This window comes from Pinus tabuliformis, chromosome 8, assembly GCF_031772625.1.
Source record: "Pinus tabuliformis cultivar Carrire ecotype Pingquan chromosome 8, CPIR1, whole genome shotgun sequence".
Taxonomy (NCBI): domain Eukaryota; kingdom Viridiplantae; phylum Streptophyta; class Pinopsida; order Pinales; family Pinaceae; genus Pinus; species Pinus tabuliformis.
In genome coordinates this window covers 1,070,156,264-1,070,171,357 of record NC_142294.1, presented here as the reverse complement: position 1 = coordinate 1,070,171,357, position 15,094 = coordinate 1,070,156,264, and the positions used below count along the sequence as shown (strand labels likewise).

The 15,094-nt window shown below is 38.4% G+C and overlaps 1 protein-coding gene across 1 annotated transcript; it reads left to right on the top strand.

Annotated features, from left to right (window-relative positions):
• Positions 1-8,312: 8,312 nt before the first annotated feature.
• On the top strand, positions 8,313-12,455 carry LOC149239030 (uncharacterized). The gene is made up of 3 exons (XM_089369730.1): positions 8,313-10,025; positions 10,193-10,340; positions 10,837-12,455. Exons 1-3 carry the CDS (start codon positions 8,313-8,315, stop codon positions 12,453-12,455), a joined length of 3,480 nt encoding a protein of 1,159 aa, XP_089225856.1.
• The last annotated feature ends 2,639 nt before the right edge of the window (positions 12,456-15,094 follow it).

The following is a 15,094-nucleotide window of genomic DNA, read 5'->3' as shown; positions in this document are numbered from 1 at the left end:
TATTGTTTTGTCAACCTTGTAGGTTGTGGAAGGCTAGGAGAAACAACACTTTCATATTTATAATTGTGAGTGGTAGGATTTCTTGTTGCCATAATTTTTCTTTCAATTTTTCTTGCCAACCTGAATACCTTCTCCAATGAATCAGGTTCCCAAAGACGAACCTCATGTTGAATGTTATCCTTTAAAGTCCCTATGAAGACATCAATCCTTTGCTTCTTTGGAATATCATTTACCCTTATATTCAATTTTTGGAAGTCCTCAATGTGCTCCGCCATTGAACCTTTTTGTTTGAGATTTATCAATTGGCTAAAGAAGCTATTTCTCTTTGTATCCTCATAATGTGCCATCATTTCCTATGTGAAAATTGACCAAGTGACAAGTGGTTTACTGAAAAAACCCCTTTATACCATAAAAATTGATTCAGTTCTAAATATAAAGATGCAATATGTACCTTTTGTAACAATTGCACGTCATGTAGATCAAAATATTTCTCCATCTGTAGTATCCATGTTATGGGATCCTTACCATCAAACTTCCTCATATCGATCTTTGGAATATGGTGGGTCTTAAAGCCATTGTTAGATTCTATGAAATCATGATTAACATTTATTTTTTTCTCATCATGAGTTTCCTCTACTACCTTTTCGTCATTAGGAGGCCTTTCTTGTAGCAGCTTTGTCCCACCTTCCTTCAAACCTTCCATGTCTTTCTTCAAATATTCCATGCCTTTCTTAAAATATGCTTCGATACCATCGATATTAGATTCCATGGCACATATAAAACTATTTATCTTAGCTTCGATTGCATGCATCAAATCATCCATCCAATTTTTCTTATTAGGTGTTTATATTTTCTTGATTCGAGTCATTATTTTTCTTCGTTTTAGGAGCTCTATATTTAAACGACTGTAACTCTGTAATTTCCAATTTTCAAGTTTTGAAATTTTGGCCTATGGTAGCCCTCTAAGTCCTCTTTCTAACTCCACCATTCTAATCAATATTGGATTCTTCAATAACGAGTTATGCCAAATATCCTATGATGACTTTATTATATATTGGTTCAGTAGAGCGAACTTGTACTGCCACATGTCACTGTTTCGACCTTCAAATCGGAAAAAAATACAAAGAAAAGTACAGTCCGTCCTCTTTCTGTGAAGCTCAGAGAGAAAGTTATGACGATTTTCCCAAGGTCACATGTTTGGGATGTAATTCAGGAGCCTGCAGAAACCCTAAATGTCTTGGAACGTATCTCCGATATAATTAAACAAGATCTGAAATTTGGGCCTGAGCTTCACTAATATTTTGGCTCAAATAGGTTTTAAATTCATAGTCTTAACCTTCGTAGAAAAAAAAATATAGTGAAAATGCCACAATGACCTATTTGAGATGGAATTCTAGAGCTTGCAAAAACCTAACTTCCTCAGATCATATCTCCAAAAATATAGCAAGACAAGGTCTGAAATTTGGACCCGAGGTTCAAAACGATTTCGGATAAAATTGGATTTTTTTTTAGCTTATAAAACTTTGTATAGAAAAATTTATACTGAAAATGCCACGATGACCTATTTGGAGTAGCGAAACCCTAGAATCCAAAGTTTTGATACCAAATGTTATGAAACCAGCTCACAAAAAGATAGAAAAGATATATCAACGACTTAAAAATCAGCCTCTTAGAGGGAGAAACCTCCTTTACATTACACAAATGAACAATTATTGGATGATACAAATGAAAAGACCTCCTTTCTATATATAGGAGTCTAAGGGGTCCCAATACAATCAGAGCCTACATAACAATAATATTGTAGGGGCACAACACTAACAATAGTGGGCTTCTATGGGGCATAATAATAACAGCATGGGGACTATATGGGCACAATAATATATTAAGGGGGTTGCACTAATAACACTAAGGGGTTACACTAGTAGTATAATGACCTAACAATGGTTGTATACCTTCCGTCGTCCCCCATCTTGATGTGCATCTACAAATATTTTTCTTCAAGGTCACGGAAAAAATCTCTACACCCTGTCATGTGGAATGATGAACCTGAGTCCAAGTACCACACACTCCCCATCACTACTCTAGCCATGCAATGAGGGTAAAGTCAAGCTCAAACTGTGAAGCAAAGGCTTCACCTGCTCCTCCTCCTTAGGTCTTCTTTCTTTCCTTTTTGTGTGGACACTTCATGGCATAGTGCCTAAATTAATGATAATGGAAGCATTTAATTTTTGACAAATATTTCTTCTTGCCACCTTGGATGGATTCTGGTTTGGATTGAGATTCTCCCCTTTTCCCTTCTTTAACTTTCCATCCGATGCAAAGTTTTATTCATCCTCACCCTTGGATGAGGCCCCATCTTTGGTATTCTACCTTATTTTCTCCTTTACCAAATAAGACCATAAGCATTCCCAATTTGGTCATTTCTCCCTCCCATTCACTCAATTTTGATAGCTATGCTAGCTCTTGGAAAGGCTAAGCTTACCAAGTATTCTTCAGGAAAATTTACACCAGCCCTGCCAAGTTCATCATGACATTGTGTGAGCTTGCTTAGGTACTGCAGAATAGTCTCATTCTTTTGCATCTTGATACTTCAAAGTTTATCCTTGAGTGGCAGCTTCCTGTGGTCGCTATTATTCTCGAAAAGTTATGTTAGTGCTTTCCACATTGCGAACAAAGTTTCTTTTCTATGGGTATTTGAGACAATGTGATCCCGTACTCCCTCCAATATTATTATCCTCACCTTGGCTACATATTTCTTCCACTGGGCAAGGTTCTGGGCACAAGATTCTGATGGTTTTGCAATGTTCATCTTGATGTATGCTAAAAACCAATTGTCATCCAATACTTCCTCCATGTGATCCTTCCATGCAACAAAATTATAGGTGCCTTCCAAGGCATACTCTAGCCTTAGTCCATTGATGGCCATATTAGTCAACTCTGAAGAAATCCTGAGCACTAAACTCCAAATTCGAACTTCTTGAGAAACAAATTTGAAATTTCTACTCTATTGTGAATCCTACTCCAATACCATTTAGAAATTATGATATAGAGTTGCAACTGATCATGAAGTTTAAATGAAAATCACAAGACACAAACCTACTCTACTTCTCTGCAGACATTAATTCACAATTTAAAACAAAAGCGTTATACATGAAATTAGAAATCACACACATGTAAATATTATTTTTCCTCAGGAAAACAATCTGCTAAAAACCCCAATGTTTGCTTTCATTAATCTTATGAATAGATATGTATTACAATTTCTTTGATTAACTGAGCACAAACTGCAAGTGCATAAACTGTCTTTTTTCATTGAGAAGCTCTGACCCAGACTTAGTCAATTTCTACCTCTACTTGAGATCCTATTTCCTTGTGTTGTTCCTTAAGAAATATGGCCCCTATTATTTAGGAATTTCTCCAAAATGGATTTCATAATTCCTTAGGCTGATCATCTGACTGCATGCAACACTTGTACACTCAAGACTAGTCTACAATTGATGTTACACTACCTTGGAATCTCCACCAAGCCTCGAGAACTCAAATTCTCTACATGCACTAGCTATTTTGGGCCGATTGATCAGTTAACTAGATGATCACTGAGTTTGATTGAAGCCCATTGCTTAACTAACCTTCCACTAGTTCCTTCAACAATTTGAACTAGTTTTAACTAGAAACAATGCTATATAAATGACCTTGATTGCTACAAATTAGAAATAACACATGATTAACTAAACTCTAACCCATCAAACTCGAATTTACTAAGTAAATTGGGTGAAACAAGCCATGTCACACAAGTTGACTGCATCCAAGTTGTCCGCTGATGTGGAAATTCAGATTTTCTCAATTTAATCAAGGCAAAATCAAATTGAGAATTTCTTGTTGTATTTTTGAACAATGTTGATGTGGCATATGTTGCAGAAAGAAATATTACAAACCAAAAGACTCCCAACATTGTAGAATCACAGTACTGAGCCGATATTCAATGAGTGTTGGACAAGCATGGCCAAGTATTTGGTGATATCCCCCCATGATTGCCTCCAAAAAGAGGATTTAAACACACAATAGAACTGTAAGGGGCCAAGACAATAATCACCACATCATACCGACATCCAAATAAATTTAAGGAAGAGATAGAAAAAACCATACAAGAATTGTTAGTGATGGAACACATTAGACCCATCTCAAGTCCATTCGCCTCATTGGTGGTTTTGGTGAAAAAGAAGAATGACACATGGAGAATATGTATTGATTACCAAACTATCAATAAAAAATGATCAAGAACATGTACCCTATTCTCAACATTGATGAGTTACTAGATGAACTATATGGAGTAGCATACTTTTCAAAGATTGACTCGTGATCATGATATCACCAAATTCGAGTTCGAGAGCAAACATGCCAAAAGCAACTTTTTGGTGCCACTATGGACACTTTGAGTTTTTGGTCATGCCATCTAGACTAATCAATGCTCCTGCCACTTTCCAATCTTGCATGAACAATAGTTTTAACAAGCAGTTGAGGAAATTCTTACTAGTATTTTTTACGATCTTCTCATATACAACAAAACATGGGATTGATCACCTAGGGCATCTAGATGAAATTTTAAGCATAATGTGAGAACAATCCCTTTATGCCAAGGCATCAAAATGTGAGTTTTAAATGACATAGATTCTTTATTTGGGACATATAATTAGTGCAAAAGGAGTACACACTCATTAAGAGGAAACTCAGGTAATATTGGATTGGCCCACACCTAAGAATCTGGCTGAGTTACGAAGATTTTTCGGGATTTGCAACTATTAACGATGATTTGTTAAAGTTTCTCTCAATTAAGAACACCGTTAACAGATTTGATGAAGAAAGAAGCACTTAGGTGGACGAAAGAATCAAACAAGACATTCAACAAGCTCAAAGAGGTGATACGCTCATGTCCAGTCTTGGCCCTCCCTGACTTTAGTCAACCCTTTATACTAGAATGTGATGCATTAGGAGAAGGGACAAGGGCCATCTTAATGCAAAAGGGCCACCCCATTGCATTCGAAAGCCATTAGAGGAAATATCAACCTAAACGTGCCCATAAAATTTTCATGTCATAATATGTAAACGAATCAAAATCCTTTAAATTTAAAAAGAGCTACATGTCATAAATAATTTTGAATTGTGTAATTCAGGTATTCGTGAAATATTTTATTAGCAATTTGGGAATCAGTGAATATTTTATTATTAATTGGTGTATTCATGAAATATTTTATTAATATTATTTATCTACCTTACCCATATGAATTAGAATATCAAAAAATTTATTAATGCAACGTAAATATTGATATCAGTGAAAAAATATAAATTAAAAATGCAGACCCATTTGATATTAATAACCATTCCCCCAAAAAAAGAAAAAATTATATATATATATATATATATATATATATATATATATATATATATATATATATATATATATATATATATATATATATATATATATATATATATATATAAACAGTTAAATATAAAATATAAACATGAATAGTTATAGCTAAATATAAAAGGAGTAGTCATTAAGTGTGTTTTTTTGGAGTTTCCTGCCGATTTTTGGTCGGAATTGAGCGAAAAAAATTGTGGCCAAACCTTGATTTGTGTTGTTTAAAATGTTTTTTTGACTGCATATATGGATTCAACATCCTAGAAAACCCATGGGGCACTTCGAGAATGAGGAGTTCACCTGTCAAACTTGTGATTTCAATGAATCATTGCCGGATTTTAGACAAATGAAATTGAAAAAATAAACTAGAAAACTTTACAAAAAGTTGCCCTTAAAGACTAGAAAATAAAATAGTTAAATAGTTTAAAAAATGTATTCCAAAAAGGACAAATTACTAGATTTCAACCAAAAATATAAAATATATAGTTAAATATAAAATAGTTAAATAGTTTAAAAACACATTCGAGAAAAGATAAATCCCTAGATTCCAACCAAAAATATAAATTATATAGTTAAATATAACAGTTAAAAAACATATTACAAAATGGAAAAATTACCTGATTCATCCAAAAATATAAAATATATAGTTAAATATAAAATAGTTAAATAGTTAAAAACGTATTCTAGACAGGACAAATTACCAAATTCTGACCAAAAAAATATATTTTGGGCGAAATTGTGGCCTTAGTAGACAATGTTGTTAAAAGAAAACCAAAAAAATAGTTAAATAAAAAATATATATATACAATTAAATATAAATATAGACGACGGTTACCCTAACCATGGTTAATCCCAACGAATTGGTGGACCTGGACCCGGAATTGGAAGACATTCTCTCAATGTGGGGGAAGGAACCCACAGTCCAGAACGTGGAACAATATTTTGGAGCTTTTGAGCTGTCGAGGTTGGAGTCTTTCTCACAGGAGGTTAAACCATCTTTTCTGCATCAAAGTAAGGATCTCGGCAGAGAAGCCTCTAGATCACGAAATCAGGCTTCCTACAAGCAGGTGGTAAGGGAGAATACGACGGATGGGCTGATAGAAGGTGCTCCTTCTTCTGATCCAAAGGGCAAAGCAGAAACAAGCCGGATTTTTCCATCAAGGGGTTTTGAAGATCTCTCAAATTTGGGGCTTTCTTCAGGCCTCGGCTCATCTAGGGTTTCTGGTGGTTTTCCTCCGCTCTCTAGGGTTTCTCTGCAAAAAGAATCCCCATTACCAAAAGAAAGCTCTGCAGGAGGTTTCGTGGGCCAATTCGACAGTTTAGCAGGAGAGAGAGGAGGTCTCGAGGGTGCGGCGGTTGGTCATCTCTTTACAGGGACCCCTGACCCTGTTTTCTCGACTCATGTTCAGTCACAACCGGAGACAGATATCCATGAGGAGCCGGCACAGGAGGAACCTGAATGGACCGACGGTCGTGGGGAGACTAGGGCCTCTGCGGAAGGTTTAAGGAATAAAGGGGAAAAAAGAAAATCCCAAAGGCCAATTGGATCTCAGGAGATTGTAGGGAACTTGGTCCTAGGCATGGAGGTCTCTATAGAAGAAACCCTAGCCGTTGCAGAATGTACCCTAGTCGGAAGGGCAAGAGGAAAGAAATTTTCGTCGGAATTTCTTCAAGCATGGGGTGAAAATAGTTTCGTCTCTGATAGACCCTTTCAGTTCGAGGCACAATGTTTAGCGAAAGGGTGGTTCAAGTTCAGTTTTGAGGACAAGGAGTCGGCAGAGTGGGTGCTTGAACGAAACTGGAACATAGGGCACATTCCGGTATTGCTGAAAAGATGGAACCCCCTTTTTGATGCTATCAAAGAGAGGACTGATGAGTTCCCGGTATGGGTGAGAGCCCCGGGTCTCCCCTCGTTTCTATGGACAGAGGCTGTGTTCAAAACCATCGGGAACAGGCTGGGATCCTTCCTGGAAGCAGATATGTCCTTTCTGGAGACGAAGAACAGAGCGATGGCACGCATCCTGGTAAGCCTAAATCCGAGCAGAGGTCTGGCCCAAAAAATCAATTTACAATATAAAGATTATGTGTTCGAACAGCTTTTGGATTATGAGCACTTGCCGTTTAGGTGCCATCGCTGTCATGAATACGGGCACCTTGCAAAGGATTGTCCACTGTTCAGAAGAAGGAGACGCTTCCGGAGGACCCCTGTTTTCAGAGAACCAGTTTTCAATCATCCTCAAGCGCCTCAGGAGAAAGAAGAAATGGCGAAGCAGGCATCAGTTGAAATGGAGATTGAGGAGACTCTAAAAGAGCCAGTATCTGAAGACCCCCATGTCCAAGAGGCTGCACAAACCACTGAATTGCAACCGGTGGAAGCAGAGGAGGAGAACGCAAAGGATACGCCCGCAGATCAAAATCCTCTCAGCGATCCTGAAATGGGTATGTGCTCAGGTCCCCCTCTTTCTTCTCTTAAAAATCCTGAGCATGTTTCTGTTTCTATGCATGTTTCGCCTTCAATTTCTCCCTCTCATATCACTGGCATAAACGAAAACATGGAACCTGCAAAGTCCTCTCCTGATGTAGACACTATTTCGGCTGCCATGCCGTCCCTTGATTTGAATTGTGAAGATATGTGGCCCCCTCTTGCTCCCCCAGTTCCTCACACTCCGTGCCCTTACAATCTTAGATCTATGGGAGGGAAGTCTGGGCAGTCGAATGTAATAGGAGGCTTAGGACAGTCACACTCTCAGAGTTATGCCAAAAATAAGAGAGGTAGAAAATCAGACCTATCCAAGGCAAAACTTAAAGCCAAGCTGGACGTAGCAGATGGGAAACAATACTCAATCCCCGGGGTACTTAGAGCAGTGCAATCCCCTGTTTCTGTTAACAAATGATTTTGTCATCTTGGAACTGTAGAGGTTTGGCCAGTAAACCTAAAAAACTGGCCTTAAAAGACTGGATCCTTAATTCAAAAGTGGACATTCTCTTTCTGCAAGAAACCTTGGGGAAGGCTACTGAGGTAGAAACAATGTTAAAGGCTCTCTTGCCTGGTTGGACCTTTTCTGCAATTGATTCATCAGGCCACTCGGGGGGTCTAGCAATTGGGTTTAAAGAAGGTCGAATTAAGGTCATTAATCAATGGGGGATGAAGCAAGTTATGGGCATGGAGGTTATTTCTCCTGATTTCATCCACCCCATTTCAATTGTAAACATATATGGCCCTTGTCAAGGAAGGGAGATCTTCTGGGATGATTTGTTGTCAAAACCTTTGATGAAGTCCTCCTTGTCGATTGTGGGGGGTGATCTAAACTTTTCTATAGGCAGAGCTGAAGCATGGGGTCCTTCAGCTAGGGAAGACCCTCTGTCGGATTTTTTCCTCAATCTTCTCTTGGAAAACAATCTCATGGACCCTGCCCCGGTCAAACTCAAGCCTACTTGGAGGAACAGAAGAACAGGGGAGGATCGGATTGCCAAAAGATTAGATCGTTTTCTGTTATCTGAGGACCTAATCACTAAAGCTCCTATTTTCAGACAGTGGGTTGAGGAAATAGGTAACTCAGACCATTTCCCTATCTTTCTAGATCTCTCTTTCCCTCCCCCAAAGCCTCCCTCCCCCTTTAAATTCAACTCCTCATGGCTTCAAGATCCATCCTTCAATAATCTCTTTAAGGAAACGTGGATCCATCCGGACAGAAATGCAAGAGAGGACAAAAGCTTCCTGTTCATGGAGAATCTCAAAAGATTGAAGAAAGCGACAATAACATGGGCAAAGGACAGGAAACTGAAACAGAATGAAGAACTGTCTGGAATCAGGGAGGAGTTGAAGTTTCTGGAGAGCACTGAGGAAGATGGATATTTTTCTCAGGCTTCAAAGGATAGAATTCTTCATCTGGAGAAGCTTCAAAACAAAATCCTCTTGGACAAGGAAGAAGAATGGAGGCTTAAGAGTAGGGCAATATGGCTAAAATCAGGGGATGAAAATACTAGTTTTTTTCATAACTTTGCAAAAGGAAGAAAATCTGTAAATACTATTTGGAGCCTTAAAGATGAAGAAGGTAGGGAGGTCAGTTCTTTTTCAGATCTCTCTGGTTTAGGACAGAGGCACTTCCAGGAAATTTTCTCAGATCCGGGAGAGGCCACCATAGCAGAAGTCATAAAAACAGCACAATGCTTCCCAAGGTTCGTTGAGGAGGAAGAAGCAGAAGAGCTATCAATTCCTGTTTCCAAGGAGGAGGTTGAAGCTGCTATGAAACTCATGGCCAAAGACAAAAGTCCAGGTCCTGATGGCTGGACTATTGAACTTTTTCTCACTTTCTTCGACCTAATAGGCTCGGAAATTACTGATGTTGTAGAAGAATCAAGACAGAAAGGAGAAGTCTATAGGCCTTTCAATTCTACTTTTATTGCCCTGATACCTAAGAAGGATGATCCGGAGAGTTTTGAAGATTTCAGACCAATCTCCCTGTGTAATTGTATATACAAGATCATTGCTAAGGTAATAGCTATCAGAATTGTTCCTATTCTATCAAGAAACATCTCAATGGAACAATTTGGTTTCTTGGATGGAAGACAAATTCACGAAGCCATTGGAGTAGCCCAGGAGGTAATTCACAGTGTCAGACAAAAGAAGAAGAAGGGAGCGGTACTCAAAATAGACCTTTCCAAAGCTTATGACCGAATAAACTGGCTCTATCTCCGGCTGCTGCTTACTCACTTGGGCTTCAACTATTCTTTTATTAGCTGGATAATGGGATGTATCACAAATGTCAGTTTTGCAGTTCTGATCAATGGAGCAGCCTCCCCTTTTTTCAACAGCCAAAGAGGCCTCAGGCAAGGCTGTCCTTTATCCCCTCTCCTGTTTCTCCTAGTGGCAGAAGGGCTAAGCAGACTGATTCACAAAGCAAGAAGAGAGGAGAAGGTAAAAGGTATTGAGGTAGCAATTAATCTTTTTATCACCCATCTGCTTTTTGTCGATGATATATTGATTTTCACCAATGGATCCTATAATGAACTTAAGGAGTTAAAATGCATTTTCGATCTATTTCTGAAAGCTACAGGAATGCAGATAAACTCTAGAAAATCTCAAGTTTGTGTGGCAGATTTTGACAGAAGAGAAAGATCCAGGATGGTAAATCTTTTCCCCTTCCAACATCAGCCTCTGGACTCTCCTTTCAAATATTTGGGATTTTGGCTAAAGCCGGCAGCTTATAAAAAAGAGGATTGGAACTGGCTCATAGCAAAGATAGAAGCCAGAATTTCCCATTGGAGTTTCAAGTGGCTCTCAAGAGCTGGCAGATTGACCCTCATAAAATCTGTCTTGTTAGCCATTCCAGTATACTGGGCAGCTTTAACATGGGTCCCCAAAGGAGTGATGGAGAAAATCAGAAGAATGTGTTGTAGATTTCTATGGGCAGGTTCCAAAGAATCCTCCGTCTTACCCTGGGTGGCATGGGATAAGGTGGCTAGACCAAAAGACTGGGGAGGATGGGGAATAAAAAGGCTCCCTGAGTTCAGCCTTTCTCTAGCAGCTAAATCAGGCTGGAGATTAGTCACAATGGAGAATCTTTGGACAAAGGTGGTTAAAAGGAAGTACATTGATCCAACTCCCTTGGAAGACTGGATTCGGAGCCAAGACAAGAAAATGAAGAATATCTCAGTCATCTGGAAGGCCACGGTGGAGGCTTTCTCTGTGATTGAACAAGGTTTGGCATGGAAAGTGGGAGATGGAAGACATATCAGAATCGGCAGAGACCCATGGGTAGGTTGTAATGAAGCTTTTGCCTTGTCACCTGGTCTTCTCAGACATCTTGATAGCAAAGGAATTACAACTCTAAATCAGGTGGAGAAAGTAGGTCACTCTACAATATGGGGCCAGGCTTGGAAGAATGATGAAGATTTAGAATTGAATATCAGGTGGAAGAACGAATGGGCTTCTTACATCCAAGAACTGCATCGTTCAAATGTTAGGCTAAAAGACGAACCAGACCATCTGATATGGGCGCAAGGCAAAACAGGAGAATACTCCCCAAAAGATGGATATACTTTCTTAATGGCAAAGAAAGGATGGGGAATACCAGACTGGTGGGCGAAAAACATATGGAAATTAAAATGCCCAGCTAAGGCCAGGATCTTCCTATGGTGCATACTAAAAAGAAAGGTCCCTACCTGGGACATTTTACAAGCCAGATATCTAGTTGGGCCTGGGAGGTGCCCCTTATGCAAGACAGAAGAGGAATCAATCAGTCATCTCTTTACAGCATGTGTAGTCTCTAAAAAAATTTGGGAGGAGGTAACCTGTTTACTTAAGGTAAAAGCTCAGTGGGGTTTAGATCCTTTGGAGGAGGCTTGGAGGAAATGGTGGCAAAACTATCCGGAGGGAAACATGAGAAACTTGCCTCTTATTTTCTTTTGGGGAGTATGGTTAGCAAGGAACAAAAGCTTGTTTCAAGACAAGGACACTCCCACAGCCACCATTGCCATAAATTGTGCTGCCATTTACTCTGCCATCCCGATCCCTGTTTCTAAAGATATTCAAAAGAAACAAAAGCCTGTTTCTATCTTGGAGGGCATTCCTTGGGCCTTTTTCGACGGGGCATCCCAGAATAACAAGGCCGGGGCAGGCCTGTGCATTCACTTGAACCCTGATCATACTCTAAAGGCATCTGTAGGGCTAGGACCTGGTACAAACAACTATGCTGAGCTGTCTGCCTTGCGCTTTCTCCTATGCTGGTTACTTCAAAGAAATATCTTCACAATTCAAATCTTCGGAGACTCTCTGAATGTCATAAAATGGGTTAATGGAAATGCATCCTGTAAAAACCAGATCCTGAAGACTCTTGTAGAAGAAATCATGTTTTTAAAGTCATCCTTTAACAGTTTTTCTATTTGCCACATCTACAGGGAGAAGAACGAGGAAGCAGACCAGCTTTCTAAGGCTGGTCTACAGCAAGATCTGGGCGTATGGTCAATAGTAGAAACCAGACAGGGGCAGACATCCTCTTCTCATCAGGCCCCTTTTGCTCCACCACTGTGATCGAGGCAATACTTTTCTTCTTTTTGTCAGCAGTCCCGCAGGCTAAATGAAACTTTTTGTACTCAGTTTTTTCTACTTTTACTGTTATCTTTATCATGAGCTCTACAAACAGTTAAACAAAACTTTCTGTACAGCTTTCAGTGTTTTTATCAAAGACACCTTTTTTAATTTTTGTAAGGGGTTGTTTTCCTTCTCTGAAGGAGACCCCGGAGTATGCATAATCTGGTTTGTATTTAAAGCCTCCTGTAGGGAGGAAGACTATTCATGTTTTTATCAGCAAGTTTCAGGACAGAACAATCAGTCGTAAAAGGACTGAGATTTATGCTTGGTTTTTTACTCTTTAGAAGTACAAAACAGCACACATGGGAGCCAACAGGCCTGCAAAAGATATCATCAGATTGTAAACTTTTTATATGCTTAATAAAAAGTTTTGCTTTTTTCCTCGGAAAAAAATATAAATATAGACCATTAAATTTAAATATAAAATATAAAAAAATATATAGATAATTATTTTAATAAAAGTGCCTTATACTGAGGGATTTCGAGAAAAGTAAAAATTAGAAATAGTCTATTAAAATAATTTATTAAATATCGTGCTAATAAATATTATGGAACATGATAAAAGTAAAGTAATATTAAAGAATTGTCTACAAGACATTTTTTATTAATTTCTTGATTTTTCCTTAGGAGGCCACTTTTAGGTTGAAATTTCCTCTAATGCAGTTAGTCCAGGATACAAAGAGACTTTACTCCATATACAATGAGGATATGTTGGCTATCATGCACTCCTTGGTAAAGTTCATACAATATTTGGTGGGAAACAAGTTTGTATTTAGGACAGAGCACAACAACCTGTGTCATTTCTTGGAACAAAAGGACCTTAATGAATGGCAACAAAAATGGGTAAGTTCCAAGCTTATGGTTTTGATATTGAGTATGTGAAGGGGAAGAAGAATATTGTGGCCGATGCACTCTCCAGGAAACCAACAACATGTTCCCTCATGAAGCTTGCAGAATATTGGAAGGATCACCTCTCAACAAAATATGCCAAAAACTAGTTTGCCTGTGCACTGATTGTTAAATCATACATGATGACAAGTATAAAATAGTTGATGATATTATTTATTATAAAGATAGTATATACTTGGTTCCTGAATACACACTCGAGGATAATATTCAGAAGGGTATGCATGACATTCCATCAGTTGGACATTAGGGTTTTTTCAAAACCTACCGACATATTAGGGAACGATTTTCATGGAAAGTTCTCAAAGATGATGTGATGAAATACATCAAGGAATACATGACATGCCAATAGAATAAGGTCAAGAATACACATTCAATAGGTCAATTCCAACCTCTACCAATTCTAGAACAAAAATGGGAAAGCATCTCAATTAACTTCATCACAGGGTGGTCCAAAACATAAGGAAAATATTGTATCTATATCTAGTGGAAAGATTGATGAAATTCACACACTTATTTGCAATGTCAGTTGACTATTAGACCAAACAAGTGGCAAATATCTTCTTCAAATAATTCTTCAAGCTCCATGGACTACCTAAAAATATAGTCACCGGTCGTGACAAGAGGCTTATATGTGCATTTTGGCAGGATCTCTTTAGGTTAGTGGGGATATAATTAATCCCTCGCACTAGGTATCACCCACAAACAAATTGACAGACAAAAAATGTGAAGAAGTGGATTGAAGGATACTTGCGTAACTATGTGACGAGTCAACAAAAAACATGGATCAAATGGTTGTACCATGGGGAGAATTGCTACAATACCACTCACTATTTATCCATTGGGATGATGCCCTTTAGAGTATTATATGGATATGATGCACCATACTTTATCGACAGGATTTTTGGAGACAAAAAGGCACCCATTGCTAAATATTGGATATAAGAGTCAGTACATTCTCACGATACTCAAGGAGAACAGACATGCTACTCAGAATTGGCAAAATATGGACACAAACCAACTTTAGACATAATGTAGTTTTGAGGTAGGATACCTCGTTTCCTTGAGATTGCAACCCTATAGACAATCTACACTTAAGAAAAATGTGAAAAAAACCTGAAACTAAGGTTTTATGGACCTTAAAAAGTTCTCTGAAGGATTGGCGAACTATCATATGAGTTAGAATTGCAGGGCAGAAACAATATCCATAACATCTTCCATGTGTTACGTCTTAATAAGGATGTGGGACAATAGATCACCACCTCTATCGAATTGCCTCTATTAAACGAAGAAGGACAACTAGAATTGATTCCACAAAGAATCATGATCATACAAGAATGGAAGTTAAGAAGACAAGTAATTCCAGAATACCTTATTAAATGGAAGAATTTACCAGAGGACTCCACTTGGGAGGGAGAATTTTTTTTACAACATCCAAGTCTGTAATTTCTTGAGGGCAAGCAATTTCAGGAAGGGGGGACTGTAACGTCCTCTCTAAATTGAGGGCTTACAGAGGATGTAATAGCCTATCTGACCCCATAGGAAATACTTTTATTAAAGGGGTAAAAACCTAAATTTCCTATGTTGGGGCAAGATCCCACCCTAGTTGATAAATCTCTTTGAATTTTCCTATTTATCTACTTGTTTTGGAACAATATTCTTTTTACTTGGGA

Coding starts and splice junctions, on each gene's coding strand:
- LOC149239030 (XM_089369730.1), top strand. CDS start 8,313: ATGATTTTGTCATCTTGGAACTGTAGAGGTTTGGCCAGTAAACCTAAA. Junction 10,026..10,192: donor CCATTGGAGTAGCCCAGGAG/GTAATTCACAGT, acceptor CACAAATGTCAG/TTTTGCAGTTCTGATCAATG. Junction 10,341..10,836: donor AAGCAAGAAGAGAGGAGAAG/GTAAAAGGTATT, acceptor TTCTATGGGCAG/GTTCCAAAGAATCCTCCGTC.